The 23,612-nt window shown below is 41.1% G+C and overlaps 1 protein-coding gene across 1 annotated transcript; it reads right to left on the bottom strand.

Moving 5' to 3' along the window:
* Positions 1-1,491: 1,491 nt before the first annotated feature.
* Positions 1,492-22,602, bottom strand: LOC135085851 (probable tyrosyl-DNA phosphodiesterase). The gene is made up of 13 exons (XM_063980635.1): positions 22,491-22,602; positions 22,301-22,399; positions 17,717-17,861; positions 16,652-17,160; positions 14,302-14,481; positions 11,689-11,920; positions 10,046-10,141; positions 8,134-8,304; positions 7,533-7,701; positions 5,611-5,713; positions 4,894-4,993; positions 3,574-3,784; positions 1,492-1,824 (listed from the first exon to the last, which is right to left on the bottom strand). Exons 1-13 carry the CDS (start codon positions 22,525-22,527, stop codon positions 1,702-1,704), a joined length of 2,175 nt encoding a protein of 724 aa, XP_063836705.1. The 5' UTR covers positions 22,528-22,602; the 3' UTR covers positions 1,492-1,701.
* Positions 22,603-23,612: the final 1,010 nt, after the last annotated feature.

The following is a 23,612-nucleotide window of genomic DNA, read 5'->3' as shown; positions in this document are numbered from 1 at the left end:
CTGTGCGCTTTGCAAACTGTGCACTTCGTAAACTGAGCACTGCAAACTGTGCACTTCGCAAACTTTGCCCTTAGCAAAATGTGCACACGTCACAAAATTAGCGCTTTGCAAACTGTGCACTTTGCAAACTGCACTTCGAAAAATTTGCACTTTGTGATTTCTATACTTATAAAGAAGCTGAAAAGTTTGTTTCTATAATAATTATTAGTATAGAAAAATGCTCATTTTGCGAAGTGCACATTCTACGTCAGAGCTAAAAAGAAGTAAAAAAGTTGAGATTTTCAATTTTTAAGCATTATTATTGGATTTTTTTATAGTGAAAAAACTTTTTTTTGGCTTTATAAAAATTATAAATAAATGCAACTTCTGAAGTTTTTATTGAAGCTTAAAATTACAAACATAAATTAACGATAATAATAACATTATTAATAATTATTTACAATACATACGGCATTTAATACCCTGTCATATTACAAGATAAAGCGTAGCTTATAACTTTAACTGCCAGTTTCCCAGTCCCTGATAAACATTCAGACAGTTATCTTATAAATAAAGATTGCATTAGATTGATTACCTTGTCGGTCTCTATCAATAACACTTGTGAAAGTAAATTATATAATTTATCTGACAGATAAGTCCCTGATAGTTTGTCAGAGACTACAGTCAGCTATCTACTATAAATAACAATTAGTTTAATATTAACCAGTGAAACCAAGTTCTAATTTATCTGCTAGATAAGTTTATCAGGGACTTGAAAGGAAGCTGTGGGAAAACTGGCGCTAAATTAACTTAAATTCCTAAAACAAAAAAACGGGTCACAGATTCTCGAATAGTCAAACGTAGTGTAGGACCCTGCTCGACGGACCGACGACCTCAATAAAGTACTTGAAAAGGTTGACGAAAAAAGCGAGAAATCGTGGTATTCTACTGGAGATTTACTTTCCTTATAATAAGGGAAAGAGAAAAATCAATTAAAATGTTAAAAAACCAAAGATTAAAAACACAGTCGAACCTCCTCCTTTTTGAAGTCAGTCAAAAGAAAAAAAAAATACCAAGAAAATAAAAGATAGTACAGTCACATATTATGAACATTATATTTTACAACTATACAGTTCAGTTAATAATTTTTTGAGGTCGTCGGTCCATCGAACAAGTGTCGAGGCACGTGTCAAGCTTGATGTGCCGTCAGCCGTAGTGTTGCCGAAAAATCGATTATCAATTTAATGCCCCTACCCTCAAATAACTTTATGATCGATTAAAACGGCCTTTCAAAGCAATAATATCGATTAATTTTGGCCCCATTTGAAGTATCGATTTCTAATCAATACACTATCGATTTTTAATCACACTATCGATCATTTGGCAACATTATCAGAGTAAATACAAATGAGTAGGTCATCTTCATAGAAACGCACCGAGTGCGGCGGTGCGTTTCTATGAAGGCGAGTCCGAGCGCGGTTTGTATGTGAGCGCGCCAATACGTATGCGGTGCGCACGCACACACTGACATAATTTAGCGGGGATTAGCGGCACAGTATATTATGTATAAGTATAATAATATGAGCGGGGAGTTGCGCCGAATTTTGTCAGTGTGTGTGTGCGCGCCGCATACGTATTGGCGCGCTCACATACAAACCGCGCTCGGTGCGTTTCTATGAAGATGACCTACTCATTTGTATTTACTCTGACAATATTCAGCATTTAACGTAAGTAATCAGAGACCCATGGGGACATATCGCTGGTGTACTTAGTGGGAGGGATGTCGTATGGGATGATGAGACGGTTTTTTGCACCAGGCTCTAGGGGGAAGAAGTCTTCATTTATCTGAAAAAAAAAGGTATAATCATCATCACCATCTATTTAAGGACGTAGCACATTTATCAACCCGGAAAGGGATCGTAGCCGTATCAACTCGAGGCAGTCAGTATTATCACAGAATAACTACTACGTACAGAAGTTTTACTTCGCGAAGGTATTTAAAAAAATGTATGCTCAATGTCATTAACAATATGGTGTAATTTAGCCTGTCTCAAGAGTTAAGCACCATTTTGTTGACAAACGTCAGTGATCGGCACTGCGCCGAAGCTATAGGGCTGACTTCGGTAAAATGATGTGACGTGAGGTGCCAAACTGCGGAAAATGGCGGAGGAAATACATGATTTGGCAGGAATTATCATGAATAAATATTAACTACTTATTTACCTCTCAGTGTCTTGAGGCAACTTAAAAAAGTACATTCTGTGTTTTTATTATTATTTAGGCAGTTAAATACTGCACAGTATTTAGTACACCATTTTTTTTATTTTCTTCCATCATACACAAGAATACGCGTGCATGAGTCAATGTTCGCTCGTATGTGAGGCCTTGTCGAATAGTATCCTGTAGGGGGCCATCGTGCGTGTTTTGTTTTCGATGTAAACTCGCGGAGATGAACAGGCCTGGTATTGCACAAATTACTAATAGTCCCGTTAGCCCCTCGTGGTAAGCTAAATAAGCTTGTGGTACGAGTGGGCTCACCACAATAGTCGAGCGGCGGTTGGTTTCGAACCCGCGTTCCTCGGATCTCGAGTCGGCCCGACCCCTTCACCGCTCGGCTATCGTGGCTATAAATAATTGACCAGAGGCAAATAAAGGATTTGGTCTACACTCCCAGACGGGTTAGGAAGGAATGATGTTTATATGTTTATTCCTAGTGTCATTGATATCCTAAGATGTTCCGCAAGGTTCTATGTTAAGCCCTCCACTTTATAACCTTAATCTTAAGGGACATCGCAGGGAGTTATTTTGGGCACGGTATTATTTTTAACTATACATTAAAATTAAGTTACTCAATACTCAATAGTTTATTGCTTCCATAATGTTTACAAAAGGTGTTATTGGTAAGGTAAGATACAATTATGGACCCTGTCGGGCACTGCATGTGGACTACTCTTGTGGACTTTGATATCCCGAATGGAAGTTTGGTATTACGCAAGGAGCTATTTTAGGCTCGCTACAACAAATCAAATGTAGGAATGAAAATCACTCTCATCATCATTTTAGCCACAGGACGTCCACTGCTGAACATAGGCCTCCTCCAATGATTTCCAGATAAGCCGGTTGGTAATGGCCTGTGTCTTTCCCTTCCTGCCTTCCTGCTGCCTTTATGAAGTACTCTATCTACCTTGTGAATAAGAGTACGAAAAGCACGTAGCACGCCAGCTCCAAAATTCATGACTCCCAGCGTACCCTTATCGAAAAATCCATTTATATCCTTAGGTTAGCTTCAATCAGGAGCACCCCAAGGAACTATTTTAGGCCCACTATTATACTATCAAAAATTGAAATACAATAAATTTAAGCAAGAAAAGCACTCCAGCCTCATAACTTTGCTCTTTGCTTTGCAAGCGGCTTTGCTCATGTTCCCAGAAGTCAGTATGTAGTACGCTGCCCGCTTGTTGTCCGGAGAGGTTCATGTGTAGTTTTAGGTGTTACGCAAGGCTCTATATTAGGCCCTGAGCTGTATAACCTCAGACAGGAGCACCTCAAGGATTAGGCCCACTATTATTCATTTTCAAAAAATGTAATACTTACAACAAATTTAGGCAAGAATAACACTCCAGCTTCATAACTCATGACCCTTAAGGCAGCGTTTCCTTTGTTAATGGACCCCCAAGCCGCTTTGCTCACGTTTCCAGACGTCAGTATGTAGTACGCGGCCCGCTTGTTGTCCGGAGAGGTCCGTGTGTAGCTTTTTATGTGAGGCATCGCTTTGTTACGGTGTGTGTGCGTTGCTTTCCATTGGCTGGAGAAGAAATAAGGATGTCAAATCAAATTCATTTCATTCACCAAATATCTTGTGGACTGTGATGTATTCGTTTTCAGCCAAATGACGTCCACTGCTGGACAAAGGCCTCCCCCAAGGTTTTCCACAATGAACGGTCCTGCGCTGCCCGCATCCAGGCTCTTCCCGCGACCTTCACCAGATCGTCGGTCCACCTAGTAGGAGGCCTGCCCACGCTACGTCTTCCAGCCCGTGGTCGCCACTCGAGAACTTTCCTGCCCCAACGGCCATCGTCTCTACGAGCTATGTGCCCCGCCCACTGCCACTTGATTTTAGCAATTCTGCGAGCTATGTCGGTTACTTTGGTTCTCCTGCGGATCTCCTCATGTCTGATTCGATCACGCAGGGAAACTCCGAGCACAGCCCGCTCCATCGCCCTTTGGGTGACCTTGAGCCTTCTTATGAGGCCTATAGTAAGCGACCACGTCTCAGCTCCGTATACCATCACTGGCAACACACATTGGTCGAATACTTTCGACTTGATACTATATCGATATACATACACTACATGGACTTATATCTAATATGGGTGATATGGTTCCGAGGTGATATGAGGACATTAAAAATTGAACTTTATTCACACAGTTGATATCACCCAGGTGAAGAGCTAGACCAATACATACAGGTCTATTTCCACCTCTCGTTCCCACCGCTGCAACTCCTGTGTAGCCAGGATCTACAGCTTGACCGCCAAAACCCAAACAGCGAAGGCCAAGTTTTTCCCGGGGGAAAGTTAAACTGTCATTGGACCCGCAACGAAATTAATCAGAAGAACATAGGAGTTCGGAGTTAAGGTTCGACCTCCCCCCTCCAGCTATAGTCTGGCCCGCGAGCACGTAGAATTTTGTCCAATGACCCCAAGCTACCCATCCTTATCGCTCGCGCGTAATTATGTTGCTGTAGCGCTCGCACACTCACTGCGGGCGCCCGTCGCACAGTCGCGACAGGAATATAATTACGCGCGAGCGATAAGGATGGGTAGCTTGGGGTCATTGGACAAAATTCTACGTGCTTACAGACCGGGCTTTAGACCTGTAATAAAGAATTAGAATTTGATGCAGTATACTCACTATAGGAAACTATTTAGCCACAGTTGCTTTTGGTGTGCGCTAGCGGCGTACGGCAGACAACCGCCGCCGAGTAAGTCGTCGTGCGATTGCCGCACGTTTTCTGTCAAAAGGACGCATCAATTTTATATAATAAGGTCAATGCGGGAAAGTGCACTGACGGACTTCATTTTGAACAGAACAGGGCCCCAATAGTGCTAAAAATTTTCAACTATTTTTTTTATGCTAGACAAGGCAGGTATTTGACCGCAATCGCACCTGGTGTTAAGTGAGATGCAGTCTAGGATGGTACATATCTGCCCTGTAACTGCCACGCAACTGGACGACGAACGAACAGCTGTTTTGACAAAACCGTATCGCGGTGTCGTTTTGACAGCTAGTTCAAATGAAGCTGTAACGGAGCGGAGCGCAACTACGCCTTAACATAAAACCTGTCAGAATGCTACTTATTTCAAACGCAATTCAAACGCTTCACGAACATTTGCTATGTTTTAGTAATTTTAGTTTAATAAATAAGGTGTTCGGACTTTTAATGGAAAGTGCTTAAATCCGTTGTTTCGTCTGTTTGCGCGTGAATTTTACCGCGATACCAAATTGCACATCAGCTGGAATGAAAATGGAACGTAACTGGAGTGTGGACTAGAGATGAAAGGCGAATGAATTGGGGACATTACAAATTAGCTTTGAAATACAAATATTATTTGCCAACCAAAATCCTACCTAAAGACGGGTAGATAAGCTTCAATTCCGGCTGCGGGGACAGCGCTTGCGGCTGATTCTTTATTTTCGTGAACTGGTGAAGAAAGTCTCCAGTCAGCCATAACTGTGAACAATAAAATGACATCATCATCATCATCATCTCAGCCATAGAACGTCCACTGCTGATCATAGGCCTCCCCCAATGCTTTCCATGTTGATCGATTGGTAGCGGCCTACGTCATCATCATCGAATCAGAAATGAGGAGATTCGTAAACGAACTAAAGTCGCTGACAAAGCCCGACGGATTAGCAAGCTGAAGTGGCAATGGGCAGGGCACATAGTACGCAGAACTGACGGCCGATGGGGCAGTAAGGTTCTGGAGTAGAGGCCACGTGTCGCTCCCATACGTGCTAAACGTATAGGAAATTCTTCACTATCACTAATTTTCATATTTTTGTAAATTCTCTTCGAATTTGAAATAACGACCTTATTCCATTACAATAAACACCTTGAGCTCCTTCTTGAAGCCGCCAAATTGCTAGTTTTTTGCGTGTCATTTGTCACAGAACTTTAGAAGTTATTCTCCATGGCATTGCTACAGAATTTTCGACCTTATTCCGTGACCATTAAGGACTATTTTACCTTAGGATCCCTTCCGAAGTTCTTGATACATTTGATATGGAATTTTAAGCCGTATCCCGTAAGTAATAGAGACTATTCTACCTTGGGCTCCTTCCCGAAGCTGCCTTTAGTTTTTTAATAACAGATGGCGCTTTCATACAATTTGGAAATTTTCTTGGGATTTGATCTTGGGCACCCTCGGATGGTGAGCGACTTTTTTCCGAACGCGCCACTAGTACCTCAACTGCTTCGTTCGAAAAAGCCCATCATATGGTTATGATATATCATGGTGAGCCACGAAGAGTGTGCTACTGAAATGTAGACCTTATGCAGTTTGAATAAAGATCAGCTCACCTTCCAGAAAACTGCCTACTAGCATTCGCAACGAAATATTATTTTGCTACAGAATTTTCGACCTTACTCAATTCAAATAGAGACTATTTACCTTGGGTTCCTTCCCGAAGCTGCCTATACTGCTAGCTTGAGCCAGTAGTGGCCACTTGTCGTTTTCAGCGGCGGGGACCGCACAGTGCTGCCTCAATAGTGAATTTTGTCCAATGAACCCAAGCTACCCATCCTTATCGCTCGCGCGTAATTATATTGCTGTCGCGACTGTGGGACGGGCGCCCGCAGTGAGTGTGCGAGTGCGACAGCAACATAATTACGCGCGAGCGATAAGGATGGGTAGCTTGGGGTCATTGGACAAAATTCTACGTGCTCCCGGACCAGACTATATCTCTGTCACACCATTATACAACTTGGTTAGCTTTCTCTCCCTTCGTAGTTCTAGTTTCTAGAATGTTCCCCTCAATCTAGAAGATTCTTTTCCCTTCCATATTTAGAGAGGGACCTTGCCTATTTATCTCTATCTCTGTCACACTTATCGCCATTTTGCTTTGAGCAAGAGGGGCGGAAATATATCCTTAAATTTTCAATGCAAGCGCATCTTTAGTTTTTTAATAACAGATGGCGCTTTTACACAATTTACAACAAATTCTAACATTTTTGTATTTTTTGACCTTGGGTTTGATCTTGGGCACCCTCGGATGGTGAGCGAGTCTTTCCCGAACGCGCCACCAGTACCTCTATGACTTTGGACGAAATTCTTCACCATATACATAGTTACAACGCGAGGCGACGTGTAATTATTACAGAATGTTACACCTTATGCAGTTTGGAATAAGGGTCAACATACCATGGGTTCCTTTCCGAAGCTGCTAGCTTTTCGCGTGTCATTTGTTACGGAACTTTAGACCTTATTATCCATGGCATTGCTAGAGAATTTTCGACCTTATGTAGTAAACACTAAGGACTAGTTTACCTTGGGCTCCTTCCCGAAGCTGCCTATACTGCTAGCTTGAGCCAGAAGCGGCCACTGATTATTCTCAGCGGCGGGCACCGCACAGTGCTGCCTCAATAGTGACCCCACGCGGGTCATGCCCCAATCTACGTCGAAATGGGAGCCGGGAGCTGATGCGACTAGGAACACGCTGGAATGAGATGAGAAAAGAAAAGTAAGGACAAGAAAATTAAAAAGAAGGGTTCACTCGTTCGTTCGTTTCAGCAAAATTACGTCTACTGCTGGACAAAGGCCTCCCCCAAAGCTTTCCGTAATGAACGGTCCTGCACTGCCCGCATCCAGGTTCTTCCCGCGACCTTTACCAGATCGTCGGTCCACCTAGTGGGAGGCCTGCCTAATAAAGAAGGGTAAAGATAAGAAAAGATAAGAAAAGAAAAGAAAAGAAAAGAAAAGAAAAGAAAAGAAAAGAAAAGAAAAGAAAAGAAAAGAAAAGAAAAGAAAAGAAAAGAAAAATAAAGTAAAAAAAAAACAAAACAAAAGAATAGAAAAGAAAAGAAAAGACCACCAGACTACAGAAGCGGTTACATAACCTGATGTTGATGATGATGATGATGAAACTTACTTGATATGACTGAAGTCGCATCGCTTCACCCTGTCCACGTAATACGCTAAGCTTGCCAAGTGGTAATGGTTCAGGTACCGAAGGAGGGCCTTCTTGAACATCGTCGGGGATTCCCCGTCGTGGGGCATCGCCTCTTTGGGGAGTTCGGGGCAGCTCGGGCTGAACCATAGGCTGAGGAGACAGAGGGAAAGTAGTTACTTTTTAACAACAACTTCAAACGGTCTCCAAACTTTGAAGCCTTGGGGCCATAATATTTTTTTCGGTATGTTGCAAGCGCCATAGCAATTTTATTTTTTCTGCCCACCTATGCAAACATAGGCTTAGACTTAAGCTGTCGCGGGCCGGATTGATGGCAGTTGCGGCGGGCCTGTTATGGCCCGCGGGCCGTAGTTTGGAGGCCCCCCTGCCTAGTCTATACTCAACTTCTAAATATACAGGGTGGAATTTTGTAATGTCACCAAAATTAAATGGTATGGTGGTGGTGAATTTTGGAAAAAATTTGGGAATCTTTGAATGCTTCTTCTTTTCAAAAATAAAGGAATGTTTTCTTTGAGTAAAATTTTCTATCTTCAGTATTAAGAGTACTTTCTCTCCGGGTGGCATTACAAAATTCCACCTAGTATACAGTGTGAGTCACGTTAAAGTGTACATATGAAAATGGATAAAACTAGACCTATTTTTATCGACAAAAAAGAGGTCAAAAAATTTTTGAGATTTTTTTTTAAATTTTTTATAGATTTTTTTTCTTGCAATTACTTATTGTAAAGAAAACGTAATAACTTTTAAACTAAGCGGTATATCCTGATAAAATAAAAACAGTAATAATGCTAAATAACAGGCAATACTAAAAAAATACATAAAATACACATAATAAATAAAAAATGATACTTTTTGAAAAAAATCTGCTTTAAAATTCGTGTTTTTTTGGTTATTTGATAAATTTCTCCAAAAAATGCCCCTATAACCGGTGGTTTTTATTACTTTGTATTATTTTCTATAGTATTACCTTCGTAAAACCAAAAATCGCATGTCTCTATCCCTATCACAACGTTTGCAATGATCGTTTGAACTAAGCCTCTCCGGGCGCGCCTTCCTCCTTGATAAAGACAAGTTAGATTTCAAATAAAAACAAAAGATTTCGAAGTAAAATAAGCATTTTAGTTAAAATTAAAATTGTCTCTACCTGTAGCGGAGAATAATTTTGTGGCAGGCCTTTGTTCAAACGATCATAGCAAATGTTGTGATAGGGATAGAGACATGCGATTTTTGGTTTTACAAAGATAATACGGTTGAGAACAATAAAAAATAATAAAAACCACCGGTTATAGGGGCATTTTTTGGAGAAATTTATCAAATAACCAAAAAAACACGAATTTTAAAGCAGATTTTTTTCAAAAAGTATCATTTTTTATTATTTGTTGTCCTTTTTTGTGTATTTTATGTATTTTTTTAGTATCGCCTATTATTTAGCATTATTACTGTTTTTATTTTATCAGGATCTACCGCTTAGTTTAAAAGTTATTACGTTTTCTTTACAATAAGTAATTGGAAGAAAAAAAATTCTATAAAAAATTAAAAAAAAATCTCAAAAATTTTTTGACCTCTTTTTTGTCGATAAAAACAGGTCTAGTTTCATCTATTTTCATATGTACACTTTAACGTGACTCACACTGTATAACTCAAAGGTTTGACTTGAAGGACTGACGACTGACTGACTGACTGACATAGTGATCTATCAACGCACAGCCCAAACCACTGGACGGATCAGGCTGAAATTTGGCATGCAGGTAGATGTTATGACGTAGGCATCCGCTAAGAAAGGATTTTACGAAATTCCACCCCTAAGGGGGTAAAACGGGATCCACGCGTACGAAGTCGCGGGCGACTGCTAGTTAAAGATAAAGTTACTCACCCTTGCGTTCTGTTTTCCCAGTCATCAATGTATAGGTTTGCTGTGGAAACCACGACCCGTATCGAGCCGTCCTCATAGCATAGCAGCATTAGCTTACTGAAACGAACGGGTTAATAAAATGAGTCTGGCTGGTCTCTCTCTATTATTCTGATCTATTGTCTTTCTACCTTACTAATGTATACCTTGTCTCCAGTCTCTCTATGTACTGTCTATTTGTCTACTATCTATCTAGCAACTGTCTATCTATTTATTGACTGTCTGTCTACTGTTTATCTATCTACTGTTTGTCTACTGTTAAACAGTCTACTGTCAATCTGGCTACTGTCTGTCTACTGTCAATTATGTCAAATATCAATCGGTCAACTGTCAATCTGGCTACTGTCTGTCTACTGTCAAATGTCAATCGGTCAACTGTCAATCTGGCTACTGTCAATCTGTCTTCTGTCAATAAGTCAACTGTCAATCTGTCTTCTGTCAATCTGTCAACTTGTCTCCTGTCAATCTATCTAATGTCAATCTGTCAACTGTCAAATATCAACCTGTTAACTGTCAACTAAGTAGCCATCTTCAACTTACGTGTGGTGCTTCCCATAGGGCGTCGGCATCGACACATAATGGGTATCGATGTGCGGTTTCTTATCCCTCAGAGTGTGTTATCGTTGCCAGTGCTTTCGTCCCCGTACAATATGGCCAGTCGCTTGGCACTGAACCCCGCGAACTAGTACTGTCTTTTGCTTTCTACCTAGCTACTGTCTTTTATAATTATGTCTGTGTACTGTCTTTCTCTACCAATCTGGCTACTGTCTGTCTACTGTCGATGTGTCATGTCAATCTGTCATAAATCTGGCTACTGTCAACTGTCATCACTGTCAACTATCCTCTGTCAGTTGTCAGCTGTCAATCTGTCATCTATCAATCTGTCAATCTGGCTACTTTCAATCTGTCTACTGTCTCTATCTACTACAATCTGACAACGGTCAATCTGTCAACTGGAAACCTATCTACTGTCTCTGTCGACTGTCAATCTGTCATCAATCTGGCTACTGTTAATCTGTCAACTTGTCTACTGTCAATCTATCTACTGTCAATGTCTATGGTTAAACTGTCAACTGTCAATCTGACATTTGTAAATCTGTCAAATGACAATCGGTCAACTGTCAATCTGTCCACTATCATTCTATCTAGTGTTAACCTATCAACTGTCAATCAGTCTACTATGAATCTGTCAAGTGTCTAGCTGTCTACTCACGTGTGGTGCTTCCCATAGGGCGTAGGCATCGACACATAATGGGTATCAATATATATGCGGTTTCTTATCCCTCAGAGTGCGTATATCGTTGCCAGTGCTTTCGTCACCGTACAATATGGTCAGTCGCTTGGCGCTGAACCTAGATGGTACTATCTTTTCCACTCAGCTACTGTCTTTCATAGTTGTATGTCTATTGTCCACCAGTCTACTGCCGATCGATCTGGCTACAGTCAATCTGTCAACTTTTCTAATGTCAGTCTGTCAACTTCTGTGTCGAAGTCAATCTGTCGACTGTCATCTGGTTACTGATAATCTGTCAAACTGTCGATCTGTCAACCTGTATACTGTCAATCTGTCGACCTGTATACTGTCTACCGTTTATCTCTCTACTCACGTGTGGTGTTTCCCGTAAGGGGTCGGCATCGACACATAATGGGTATCAATATGCGGTTTCTTGTCCCTCAAACTGCGAATATCGTTGCCAGTGCTTTCGTCGCCGTACAATATGGTCAGTCTCTTAGCACTGAACCCAGCGAAGTAATATTGAGCTAGCAACCAGCCCGGTTCCACCATGAAGTTGATTTGGAGGGAGGCTTTTAGCTCGCCTAGACTGTAGTCTAGGAGTTCTGGAATGGAATGGTGAAAAAATGTTTTGTTTATACAGGGTGACTTTGAAATTTTGCATGCTGATATTGTTAAGCAGAATAGTAGCACTTTACCTAAAAACACCTAAACCATTGTACCTATTCTTGCAAATAAATACTTCGACTTTGACTTTGAAATTGTTGGCATCATTTTAATATTCCTAAGACTCTTCTCATGATACATAGTGCATTCCCCAAATATGAGACGCATCCAATGAGATATTTTGTAATTTTTTTACTATGTATTTGTATTAGTACTATACTTATAGAGTTTAAAACTATTGTACAGTCAACAGCACATTAGCCTTTATAACACGTAGCAAAATAACACTTTTAATACATCGGATTAAGATGCCACAGTATTAATAAATAAAAAATAAATAAAAATTCTTTATTTCAGACAATTTTAAAAGTCTGTCGTCTGAACAAGATTTTAAATATTGAAACTTTAACTCATTTAATTTGTCTCATAGTAGAGTCAGACTAGAGTCTCAGAAAAGTCTTATTTTAAAAGGATGCCAAGGATTTCAAAGTTACCCTGTATGTCTAGCTCTTCTGAGATAGTGTCTGAGGTATGGAAGAGGCACGGGAGGGGTGATTTGACATTTATGGCATGACAAAGCATACAAATCTGAAGTCACGCTGACATTTGACGTAATAAAGAAGACCCTTCCGTACCTCAGCTATAGTTGTGAGAAAGACAGTTATAAACATAAAATTTTAAATATGCATCTTTATTTTTTGAGCTACAAACAGGGTGGAAAAAAATCATGTTTTTTTTTTATTTTAATCAAAAAAATCAGATGTTTTTTGAAAAAATCGTGATTTTTTTGATTTATATTGATTTATTTGATCAATCATTGCCTTGGTTTTTCATGCGGAAAACATGTTTATTTAGGTACAACTGAGGTATAGTACTAGGAACAAGCCAAAAAAAGTAAATTGTGTAAGATGGTATGTCATATTTTTACTGAAACAAGAAAAAACTTTCGTCAAAAACAGCTCGTCTTAAGTGGTGTCCGTTTCCATTACAAAATCATGATATCTTAATACAATTATCAATTTTTTTTTTTTTCGCAAAAAGAAAATCTATGGAAAAATATTTTTTTACCAATTTTTCATACAAAACGGCTATTTCACACATGAACACCTAAATCAACATTGTTTTCGAACATTATAGTTGGTTGATTAATATGCACTCCCAGTGTTGCATTAATTCCATTTTCGGATATTGATTTAAATCAGTGATTTTATAAAAAATATCATGCAATAAAAATCGTGATTTAAATCATGATTTAAATCAAAACATATTGTATTGCGAAGGCATGCTTGCCTAAGGTCATAGCAGACTTATAAACTCGGAAAGGGATCAACACCGTATCGCTTTTCGCGCTGTCAACTGCGAGGCGTTTACTTTACCGGTGCGGATAAGGCCCAGAACACACGGTGAAACGCAATTGCAAAAATTATTTATTTATTATTTATTACACAAAGAATACTGACCGCCTCGAGTTGATACGGTTACGATCCCTATCCGGGTTGATAAGTGTGCTGAATCCTGGAAACCCCTGAACCAATTTAGATGAACTTTGATATACATAGAAATAATTACAGTCCAAGGAAAGGACATGAGATTTTTTTTCCGATTTTCGAAACGGGAACACTCGCGTTATTGGCTTTATCGAAACTCACGCAGACAAAACCTATTTATCTATACTTATAATAAATCTGTAGAGAGGTCAATTCTGTACATGAAATATATTTTCAAAATAACTATCAGGGGGTGATTAGTGATCGATACTGATGCCAAAAATGCAATCAGTAAAATTATTGTCTGTCTGTCTGTCTGTCTGTCCGTCTGTATGTTCCTTTTAGAAACAAAAACTACTCAACGGATTTTAACGAAATTTGGTAAAATTATTCTTCGTACTCCTGGGCAGGTTATAGAATACTTAGGAATTCCCACGGGAACGGGAATTAGCGGGAAAAACCTTTTGTATGAAAAATCTAAACTGCATAAGTTAGACGCCTGAAATTTGGCATGCAGGTATCTTAGTAAACTTAAAGCTTAGTTACAACAGGATATTGCAAAATTCCCACGGGTACGGGAGTTAGCGGGAAAAAACATTTGTATGAAAAAATCTAAACCGCGTAAGATAGATGAAGGGGGTAAAACGGGATCCACGCGTACGAAGTCGCGGGCGGCCGCTAGTCTTTACTACTACTTTGCCTGGCCCATTCCCATTTTATTTGGGGTCGGCCCTCCGCGTCTTGCGTCTCCAGGCGGCTCGGTCCTGGGTTGTTTTACTGTCAACTTGGTTAAAACCTATTTATCTTTATAAATAAAACATAATTTGACTTACCCAAGAAAGTGATAGAGTAAGGCTGATCGTGCGTCTCTTTCGAGTCCGTTATGGCGGTATAGAAGATATGGTAGGGCGCGCTCGCGGCGTGTTTGTCGGCCATATTGCCGCGCGGCAGGACTACCTTCAGGAACTCGTCCGCGGACCGCCCGGGCGCGACCATGGGGCGGTAGGTGGAATCTGTTTTAAATAAATACATAATTATGTCGCAGATGGAAGTCAAAACACGGTCTTAAACAAAATGGCGGCACGTTAACATTATCATCAACAACCCTTTACAGTCCACTGCTGGACTATAAGCCTCCTCCACCACCTATAGTGGAGGGAGGGAGGCACGTCAACGCAATTTGTAAAAACACGTCGTCAACAAGATGGCGGCACGCAATCGCCATCTATCAAGACAACAATATGGCTGCACGCCAGCACCATCTGTCAAAACACGGTCGACAAGATGGTGGCAGCTTGCTAGCGCCATCTAACGGTACAATACAGAAACTACGAGGAAGAATTCAGCGAGAAAGCGCCGATTTGAAGTCGATGCGTCAACCTGAGACTGAGAAGACACCCTGTAATAAACTATTTGAGCGTCTTAACACGACGGCTGTCTCTTGTCTCTTTCTCGCTCGCCTAAAATCAAAACTACGTTGCGGTCTTTTGTCTCTGTCACATCAAGAACCGCCGCCTTTAATGGTAGAGGAGAAGAGATAGTAGTATAGAAGATATGGTAGGGCGCGCTGGCGGCGTGTTTGTCGGCCATCTTGCCGCGCGGCCGGACTACCTTCAGAAACTCATCCGCTGACCGCGCGGGAGCCACCATGGGGCGGTAGGTGGAGTCTGGTAAATAAAGAGATAGATGGAAGTCAAAAGAAGATGGTGGCACACCAGCGCCATTTGTAAAAACACGTCGTCAACAAGATGGCGGCACGCAATCGCCATCAATCAAGCCAACAATATAGCGGCACGCCAACGCCATCTGTCAAAACACAGTCTACAAGATGGCAGAGTCACACTAGCGCCAGCTGGCGGTGTGATACAGATACTAAAGACAACAATATGGCGGCACGCAATCGCCATTAGTCAAAACACGGTCATCAACAAGATGGCGGCGGCACACTAGCGCCATTTAGCGGCGCGATACAGAATCTACGAGACAGAACTCGTCAAGAAAGTGAGGACTCACTATCGATTTGTCGACCTGAGACGCGACTCTGATTACTGTCGCGCGTCTTTACATATATTACCATAAAGACAGCTGTCTCCTGTCTCTTTCTCGCTAGCCTAAAGTCAAGAAACGTTTGCGGTCTACCGTCTCTATCGCCGCCTTTAAGGGTAGAGGAAAAGAAGAAGAGATGGCGGTATAGAAGACATGGTAGGGCGCGCTCGCGGCGTGTTTGTCGGCCATCTTGCCGCGCGGCCGGACTACCTTCAGGAACTCTTCCGCGGACCGCCCGGGCGCGACCATGGGGCGGTAGGTGGAGTCTGGTAGATATAGTTCCAAAATACTGGACTGTCCTGTCGATGACATTGACAGTGGGGCGCCACCGTCAATGCCGGATCGCTGGTTCAGATTTTTGCCATGTTGGAAACCATATAGTTGAACGATGGTAGCGCCCCCCTGTCATTGAGTTTGACGGGACAGTTCAGCGTGGGTCATCTATAGAGAGATAGTAGTCAAACACAGTCTTAAAAACAAGATGGCGGCATGCTAACGCCATCTGTCAAAACACGGTCGTCAACAAGATGGCGGTGTGACGCTAGCGGCAAAATGGCGGTGTCACGATACAGATTGGGCTAATTGCAAGTGTCTAAGAACGGAGGTCCCTAAAAAGATCTGATTTGGCCCCCCACCTGGGTCAAACAGCAAGTTGGGGGCACTTGGATCAGACTTTGGTAGCCAACTTGAGGCGGCAGGCGAGCGACAAGATGGCGGCACCCAAGCGCCATCTGTCGAAACACGGTCGACAACAAGATGGCGGCATGTAAGCGCCATCATGTTTCCTAAACGTTGTTGCCAAAAATAAAAGAAGAAAAACTGGCCTACGCTGATGATGATGGTTCTAGGCCGTTTTCTATAAAGTTTGCATTTGCGTAGTGAGTTTACTTACTTCAAACGGTAATCTTTCAATATCGACTGCGTAAAAAAGTGACATTAAATGTTTGACCGATTGTACAGCGCCCATAGCGGAAACTTTCAAGAACTAAAATCTTCATATATTTTTAACGCTGTCGATATCGAATGCGTTTGACGAAACTCACACTACGCCCCCTAGTCGGATATCGAATGCGTTTGACGAAACTCACACTACGCCCCCTAGTCGATGTCGCATATAAATAAAATTGTGCAACTTACTGTCAATAGTCATCGCGTACTCTTCATCAGTCAACCTCTTTGCCGGTCTCACTGTAGCGTTCGCATTCATTTGAACATTAACATTCGACGTAGTAGTAGCAGAACTTGTAACCATTTGACTAGTATGGCTCGGTTCTCTATTATACGCACTTGGTCCAGGCATAGCAAGGCCGCTGGGTGAATTATTATTATTATTGGGGCCTGGGAGCGAATAATTGTATTGCGGTCCAATGTATTGATGATAGTACGGTGATGCGTCGAATTTTGCAGGGCTCGGCATGATTGGGCCAGCTTGGTTCATGTTTTGGGTCATGCTGCTTGGGATCGGTTGACGGTGGCCGTTGCTTAAGCTGCTTGGACCAGGTTGTGAGCTTGGTCCGGGCTGTGAGCTTGGACCGGGCTGTGAGCTTGGTCCGGGCTGTGCACTTGGTCCAGGCTGTGGAGAAGCTACTCTTGAGGTAGATGGCCCTGCTGTTTGTGTGGGTAGAGATGGTAGCATGGTGCTGGAGCTGAAAGAAAGACAGTTTTGTGCATAAAAGTCTTGTTTTTATTTTAAGCATTAACAAAAAAGCAAGACAAAACATCTGATTATGACCTAAGTCGATTGCAGATATAAAAAGGGAAAAGAAAATTTAAGCATTAACTGGTATCACCTCCCTATGATAGTAACAAGATTATTTACATTGATATCAAATTGGATACAGACGCAGTTTGCACAAGTTGCATCATGCGGTCCACACAGCTTATGACCGCACTCTATGGAGGAACACTATAGTGTACGTAAATGTGCACACTGGCTCACCGTCACACCAAGTGTCTTACTGAGGCACGTCCGTACTCGCCGGCGTCTGCCGTACGACTGACTCGTCCCACTCGTAACGACGTCACGTGACTACCTATCACTTGTGTACGTGAGACAGCGTATTGTATCTTGTACATACATACAAACACTACAAACACTATATAAGATCGCGATCCTCATCATTAATTGACCGAGGAAGATGAAGAATAGGCTAAAAACTTTATAAAATTACCCAGAAGCTTGTGTAATAAAAAAACATTCACCTACTAACAGCTTTATTCCCAGGCTCATACGTTTTCTTGTCCAGCATAATTTGCAGCTGTTCCATCATCATTCCACGCTGGTTGCTGTAATGGTCTGGTATGTTGAATCTGCCGCAGCCATCGTACTCGTCTAATATTGATTCTACTGCAATAATAAAATCAAAATCAAAATTTTTTATTCAGTTTAGACCACAAGTGGCACTTCATCATCATCATCATCATTTCAGCCACAGGACGTCCACTGCTGAACATAGGCCTCCCCCAATGACAGGAAGTGGCACTTATGAAAGTCAAATATAAATAACTTTAAAAAAAAAATATAACCGACTTCAAATGCGTGAACACAAAAAAAACTAAAAATTAAAAAATTTTGATAATACCTATTCAACAAAAAAATAATCGTTCAAATTGGTTCATAATCGGCGGAGATATTGCGTATAAAAAAGTTCATCCCCAATTTTCCACCCTTGGGGGTGAAATATTTTCTTCAAATTCGCATGAAACCACCCTTTTGATAATACCTATTCAACAAAAAAATTATCGTTCAAATTGGTTTATAATCGGCGGAGATATTGCGTATAAAAAAGTTCATCCCCAATTTTCCACCCTTGGGGGTTGTTTTTTTTATTATTAAATTTAAATGGGACCACCCTTGAGGTATTACCTATACGCCGAAAAAAGATTTGTTCAAATCGGTTCATAATTGACGGAGTTATCGCGTAACAAACATAGAAAAAAAAACATACGGGTCGAATTGAGAACCTCCTCCTTTTTTTGAAGTCGGTTGAAAAGAAAAGGTAGCCCTTATGGGGCACTTTACATGTCTCCTTATCTTTTGGGCCCTACCAGCGCTTCGAGACAAACATATGGCAAGTGCTGAGAAGAATAAGAAATAATGTCAGTAAGCTGCTACATAGATCTGTTTGACTTTCCCTTAGGCTGGTTTTAGAGTCACGCTGACGCACGCTGACCGTCAGCGCTGACAGCCGAAATGTATGAAACGTCGGCGCCGAGCGATCCGCGTCACTCAGGAACATTCCCTTCAATTACTACATATTGATCTGTCAGCGCCGACGATCAGCGTGCGGTCAGCGCGACTCTATTTATTTATTTATTTAAACTTTTATGCCAAAATAAATTTGAACATAAGGCGAACTTAATGCACTAAAGCATTCTCGACCAGTTTACCTTTGGGTTGAGCAGAAAAGAAATTTGTTTGGCGGTACTTCTAGTGCAGGAAAGAAAAACAAAGACAAATATGCTACATACATAAATAATATATAAAATATATAATAAATAAATACATACATAAAATAGATGAATGAGTTAAACTGAAATTACAATTCATGAAGATGAGATCATTTGGAGGAAGTGATTATGGACAGATTTTTTAAAAGAAAACTTACTAGACGCTTGCCTGGTCTCTTCAGGCAGAGAGTTCCAGAGCCTAATGGCCTGGAGACGGAAGGAGTCGGAGAGAAAACCAGTTCGGTGAAGAGGGGTGGAAAGAACGGACTTGTTGGAGGAACGGAGCTGACGTGAGTGCGTAGAGCTGAGAAGATTAAACTGAGACTTAAGATATGAAGGAGAGTTGGGATCATTTAGAATTGAAAAAAGGGTACAGAGAATTCTGACTTTGCGTCGAAGTGGGAGAGGCAACCATTGAAGCTGGGAACGGTAAGCGGAGATATGGTCATATTTACGGAGACAGAAAATAAAGCGAATGGCATTGTTGACAAGGCGATCCAACTTTGTAAGTAGATCTTGATTCAGGTCGGGGTAACAGACGTCGGCATAGTCGATTATCGGGAGGACAAGAGCTTGAATGAGGGAAATTTTCGTTTTTGTTGGGAGGAAGTTTTTGAGCCTCCAGAGGGAGCGCATTGTGGCTGTAACCTTCCGACTGACCTCCGCAACCTGTACATTCCAGCTGAGCGTGGTGTCCAAGTGCAAGCCAAGGTTTTTGACGCTCGCACAGTAAGGAATGTCAACTCCATTGAAGTTAACCGGTGGCACACCGTTGAGGTGACATATTTGACGCTGACTTCCAATAATTATGGCTTGGCACTTGTTAGGGTTGACGGCTACACCAAATCGACCAGACCACTCAGCAATGTAATCAAGATCAGCATTAATATACTCCACAGCCCTGTTGATGTCCTTGAAGTGGCATTGACGGTAAAGTTGCAGATCGTCTGCATATAGATGGCAAGAGGAGCCAATACCGGAGGTGATAGAGTTTATAAAGAGAGAAAACAGTAAAGGAGAGAGTATGCCACCCTGCGGAACGCCAGTAAGCAAGTCACGCCAGTGGGAAATAGAGTTATCGATACGGACCGCTTGCTGGCGGCCACGAAGGTAGGAAGCAAACCAGTTAATTGCAGTAGGTGTAAGATTGAGTTGGGTTAAAACAGCCAGAAGAACGTCATGGTCCACAGTATTAAAGGCGTTGGAAAAGTCAATCAATACCAGCAGTGTCACTTCACCGTGTTCCATGCCTATTCTGATATCCTCAGTCACTTTCAGTAGTGCAGTGCTGGTACTGTGGCCAGGGCGGAAGCCGGATTGAAACTGACTAAGGACATTGTTGTCGAAGATGAACTTAGAGAATTGGGAGTGTACAACAGCTTCCAAAGTTTTGGAAAGGAAGGGTAAGATGGAGATAGGTCTGAAGTTGTTGAGCAAGGTGGGATTCGATATTTTAGGAAGAGGGATGACGAAAGCTTTACCCCATAAAGTAGGGAAAGTGCCAGAGCTTAAAGAGAAGTTAATAATGTGGGTTATTAAAGGGAGAGTGCAGTCGAGCAGAATCGATATAATGTACCGGCCTATGCCATCGAAGCCAACCGCTTGTGATTTGATCGACAGTATGACTTTCTTGACTACATCGACTGACACTGCAGAAAAAGAGAAGGTTGTCGAGACGAGAGGGATCGTGGTAGTTACCTCGGCAATAGTTTTATTTTTGACATCAGGGTCCAAAGTTGAAGCAGAAGAGAAATGAATATTTAATTCATCTGGTGAAAATTGAGAGTTTGAGAGTTTAATGTCAGCTTTGCCAATGCCAAGTCCTTTGAGGAACTTCCATACATCGGCCGAAGAAGAATTATGGATATTGTTATGTATGTACCTCCGTTTGGCTGATCTTACCATCTGATTGCACCGGTTTCTGGCAGCCTTGAAGCTATTCCAGTTGCTGTCACTGCGGACCTGTTTAAATCTTCGAAAGGCACGGTCACGGCGAGTCATAGCCATACGTACCCCTTCGGTGATCCAAGGCGCAGGTGGCCGTTTAAGTTTAACCGGACGGAGTAGCGCGTGTACATCGTAGAGGGACAAAACGAGCGAGTTAAATAGTGATACTTTGGCGTCGATCGATGCTGCCACCAGAACGGGTTGCCAGTCAAGCGAAGCGGCATACCTCTTAATAGCCTCCGCATCCACCCTTGCTAGGTTTCACTCTAAAACCCGCCTTACAAACTTGGCCTTCACTTGTTGGGTTATTGGCGGTCAAGCTGTAGATCCTGGCTACACAGAAGTTGCAGCGGTGGGAACGGGAGGTGGGAATAGTCCCGTGTTACTTAGATCTGACCGTCTATCATGGGCGTACACAGGAGGGCAGGGGAGAGCTGCCCCTCCCCTTTGTAAGTCGTTTTGAAGGAGCCAAGTCAAACTATCTGACCTAAAAGATAGAAAAATTTAGAAAACTTTTTATTTGCAAGAAAGGTATACAAGCAGGCAAGACATAGATTAAAACAGAGAGAAATAAACAAGTGGACAATTAACTGCTTGTGCCCCTCTGACAAAAAGGCACCTGCTCAGCGCACATCAAGACCGCCAGGGCTTGTCTTGAAACTGATTTTCAGCTTGACTTGCCCCCCTCTAGGCCAGAAGCTGGATACACCCATGCCTTCTACTATAAAATAAAGTAAAACTATTGTTTGGATAGTTAACATTAGGAGTAATGTAGGAATAGGTGCTAATCTATACTATAGTCTATGTACACTACTATTATAGACAGAAAGGATTTGATTATTTGTTTTTATGAATAAGTTCCAAAACTGTTGGACCGATTTGAATAATTCTTTCACCATTGGAATCATACATTATTTTTCACAATTAAATAGAATTGTACATTATTTCTGATGAATATAGGCAGCACAAAGTTTGCTGGAACAGCTAGTTAACAATAAAAATCACAATCATATGAGCTTGTGAGCGCAAAATAGAGCAAATAGAGAGTATAGTACTTTTCCAATAAGAATCCTATATCATAGATTCTAAATTATATTTATTTATTGGCTATCAGCATGAGATACAATGCGATACAAAATGTTGAAATTAAGATTACTATCTGGTTTAAATGGAAAAAATTATAACTGAAAATGAAGTCAATTTATTGGGCAAGGGAATAATTTTGATAAACTACCCACATCTTCAAATAAGAACTATTAAATCATAACTGAGCATTAGTTTTAAAGGTACTTTTAACTTTAAAAAGCAGTAATATTGAAGTTAAAGCGGTTTTTTTTATAACAAAACAAGTGAAAAGGTTGTTGATTTTGAAAATTTATTGTAACTTACAATGAGGGTGACAGTATTCCATAAAATGGGTAGGATTCCGTCGGAAACAGTTCTCCTTGTAGCTACATTCTTTTTTCGGTCTCTTAGGTGATATTCTTTCTAAAATATAAAAAGAAAAATATGTAATACTCGTTTTGATTTCTCTACAAAAATCTCTTTACATTCTTTACGAATTATCAATATTTATTACCGGTTCTTGCAGTTGTACGCTTACTTGGCACACTCATATTGAAAAAAGGATTTATTTTCTTGATTTTATAGAGTTATTTCACTTTAAAATTCGGTTGTTTACGTATTTTCCACGAGATAGGAAACGTGTTTGACAGTTTTTTTGACATAAACTGACGGTCTGTCAAAAATCTGGGATGTACGTTCCAAAACTAAGTATATAACTACTACTTTTTTACAACATTGAAGTTTATCAAAAATCTTACCTGTATAAATTTAAATTATTATAAATTATTTCTTTTTTTATAAAACCAAATTGCTATTCAATTAGTTACTCATTAAGTTATTTCAAATTCAGAAATCACTTCATGGATATTTTGTTCTCGTCTCGTTCAATTTTTGAACGTATTTCAGTCCACCAAAGAATTGAGATTGGATACACGTCCAAAACTTCTGCCTGTAACCAACATGATTAGGGTTTATTTCCCCCTTTTGTATTTTATTATTCTGTATAATCTCAGAAAAAGCTTTTTTATTCACTTTTTATGTGTAAAGTAAGTAGTAATAATGTAGCTTCACTTTTTGAGATAATTTTCACGCGTCTCAGTACGCGCTCGTTACATGCATTTTCACTGCTACACTGCTACACTACACTGGACTGTTGTGGATGCTGTTTTTTTTATACACAACGAGGAAGCTCTTGGCCTGTATCTCACCTGATGGTAAGCGATGATCAGGCCGAAGGTGGATGCGAGCTTCATCCGGAATCCTCACCACGGAGGAACTGGCTATCTTACCTCTAACTGCCGGAACACAACAATGCTGTAAACATTGTTGTTATGGCGACAGGCTTAGGTAAGATGGTGGTAGCTAGCCAGGCGGACTTAGAACAAGCCCTACCACCAACCAAACCGAACAGAAAAATCTTCACCCACTGGGAATCGAACCCGGGACCTCTGCGTCTGAAGCAGGTAGTCTTACCACTAGACCACAGAGGCGTTGTATTGTGTATCCGAACATAAAAGCTTAAGTGATAACTTTTTGTTTTTGTGGGTGTTTCTAAAAGTGGTATGCTGCGTTTACACTGCGCGGAAATTAGCCAAGTCAAGTAAAAAAAACAGTGGAGTGGGGATGAATTATGAAT

This window comes from Ostrinia nubilalis, chromosome 30, assembly GCF_963855985.1.
Source record: "Ostrinia nubilalis chromosome 30, ilOstNubi1.1, whole genome shotgun sequence".
In the NCBI taxonomy this organism is placed as follows: domain Eukaryota; kingdom Metazoa; phylum Arthropoda; class Insecta; order Lepidoptera; family Crambidae; genus Ostrinia; species Ostrinia nubilalis.
The sequence above is the reverse complement of the archived record's forward strand: the minus strand, read 5'-3'. Positions and strand labels throughout refer to the sequence as shown.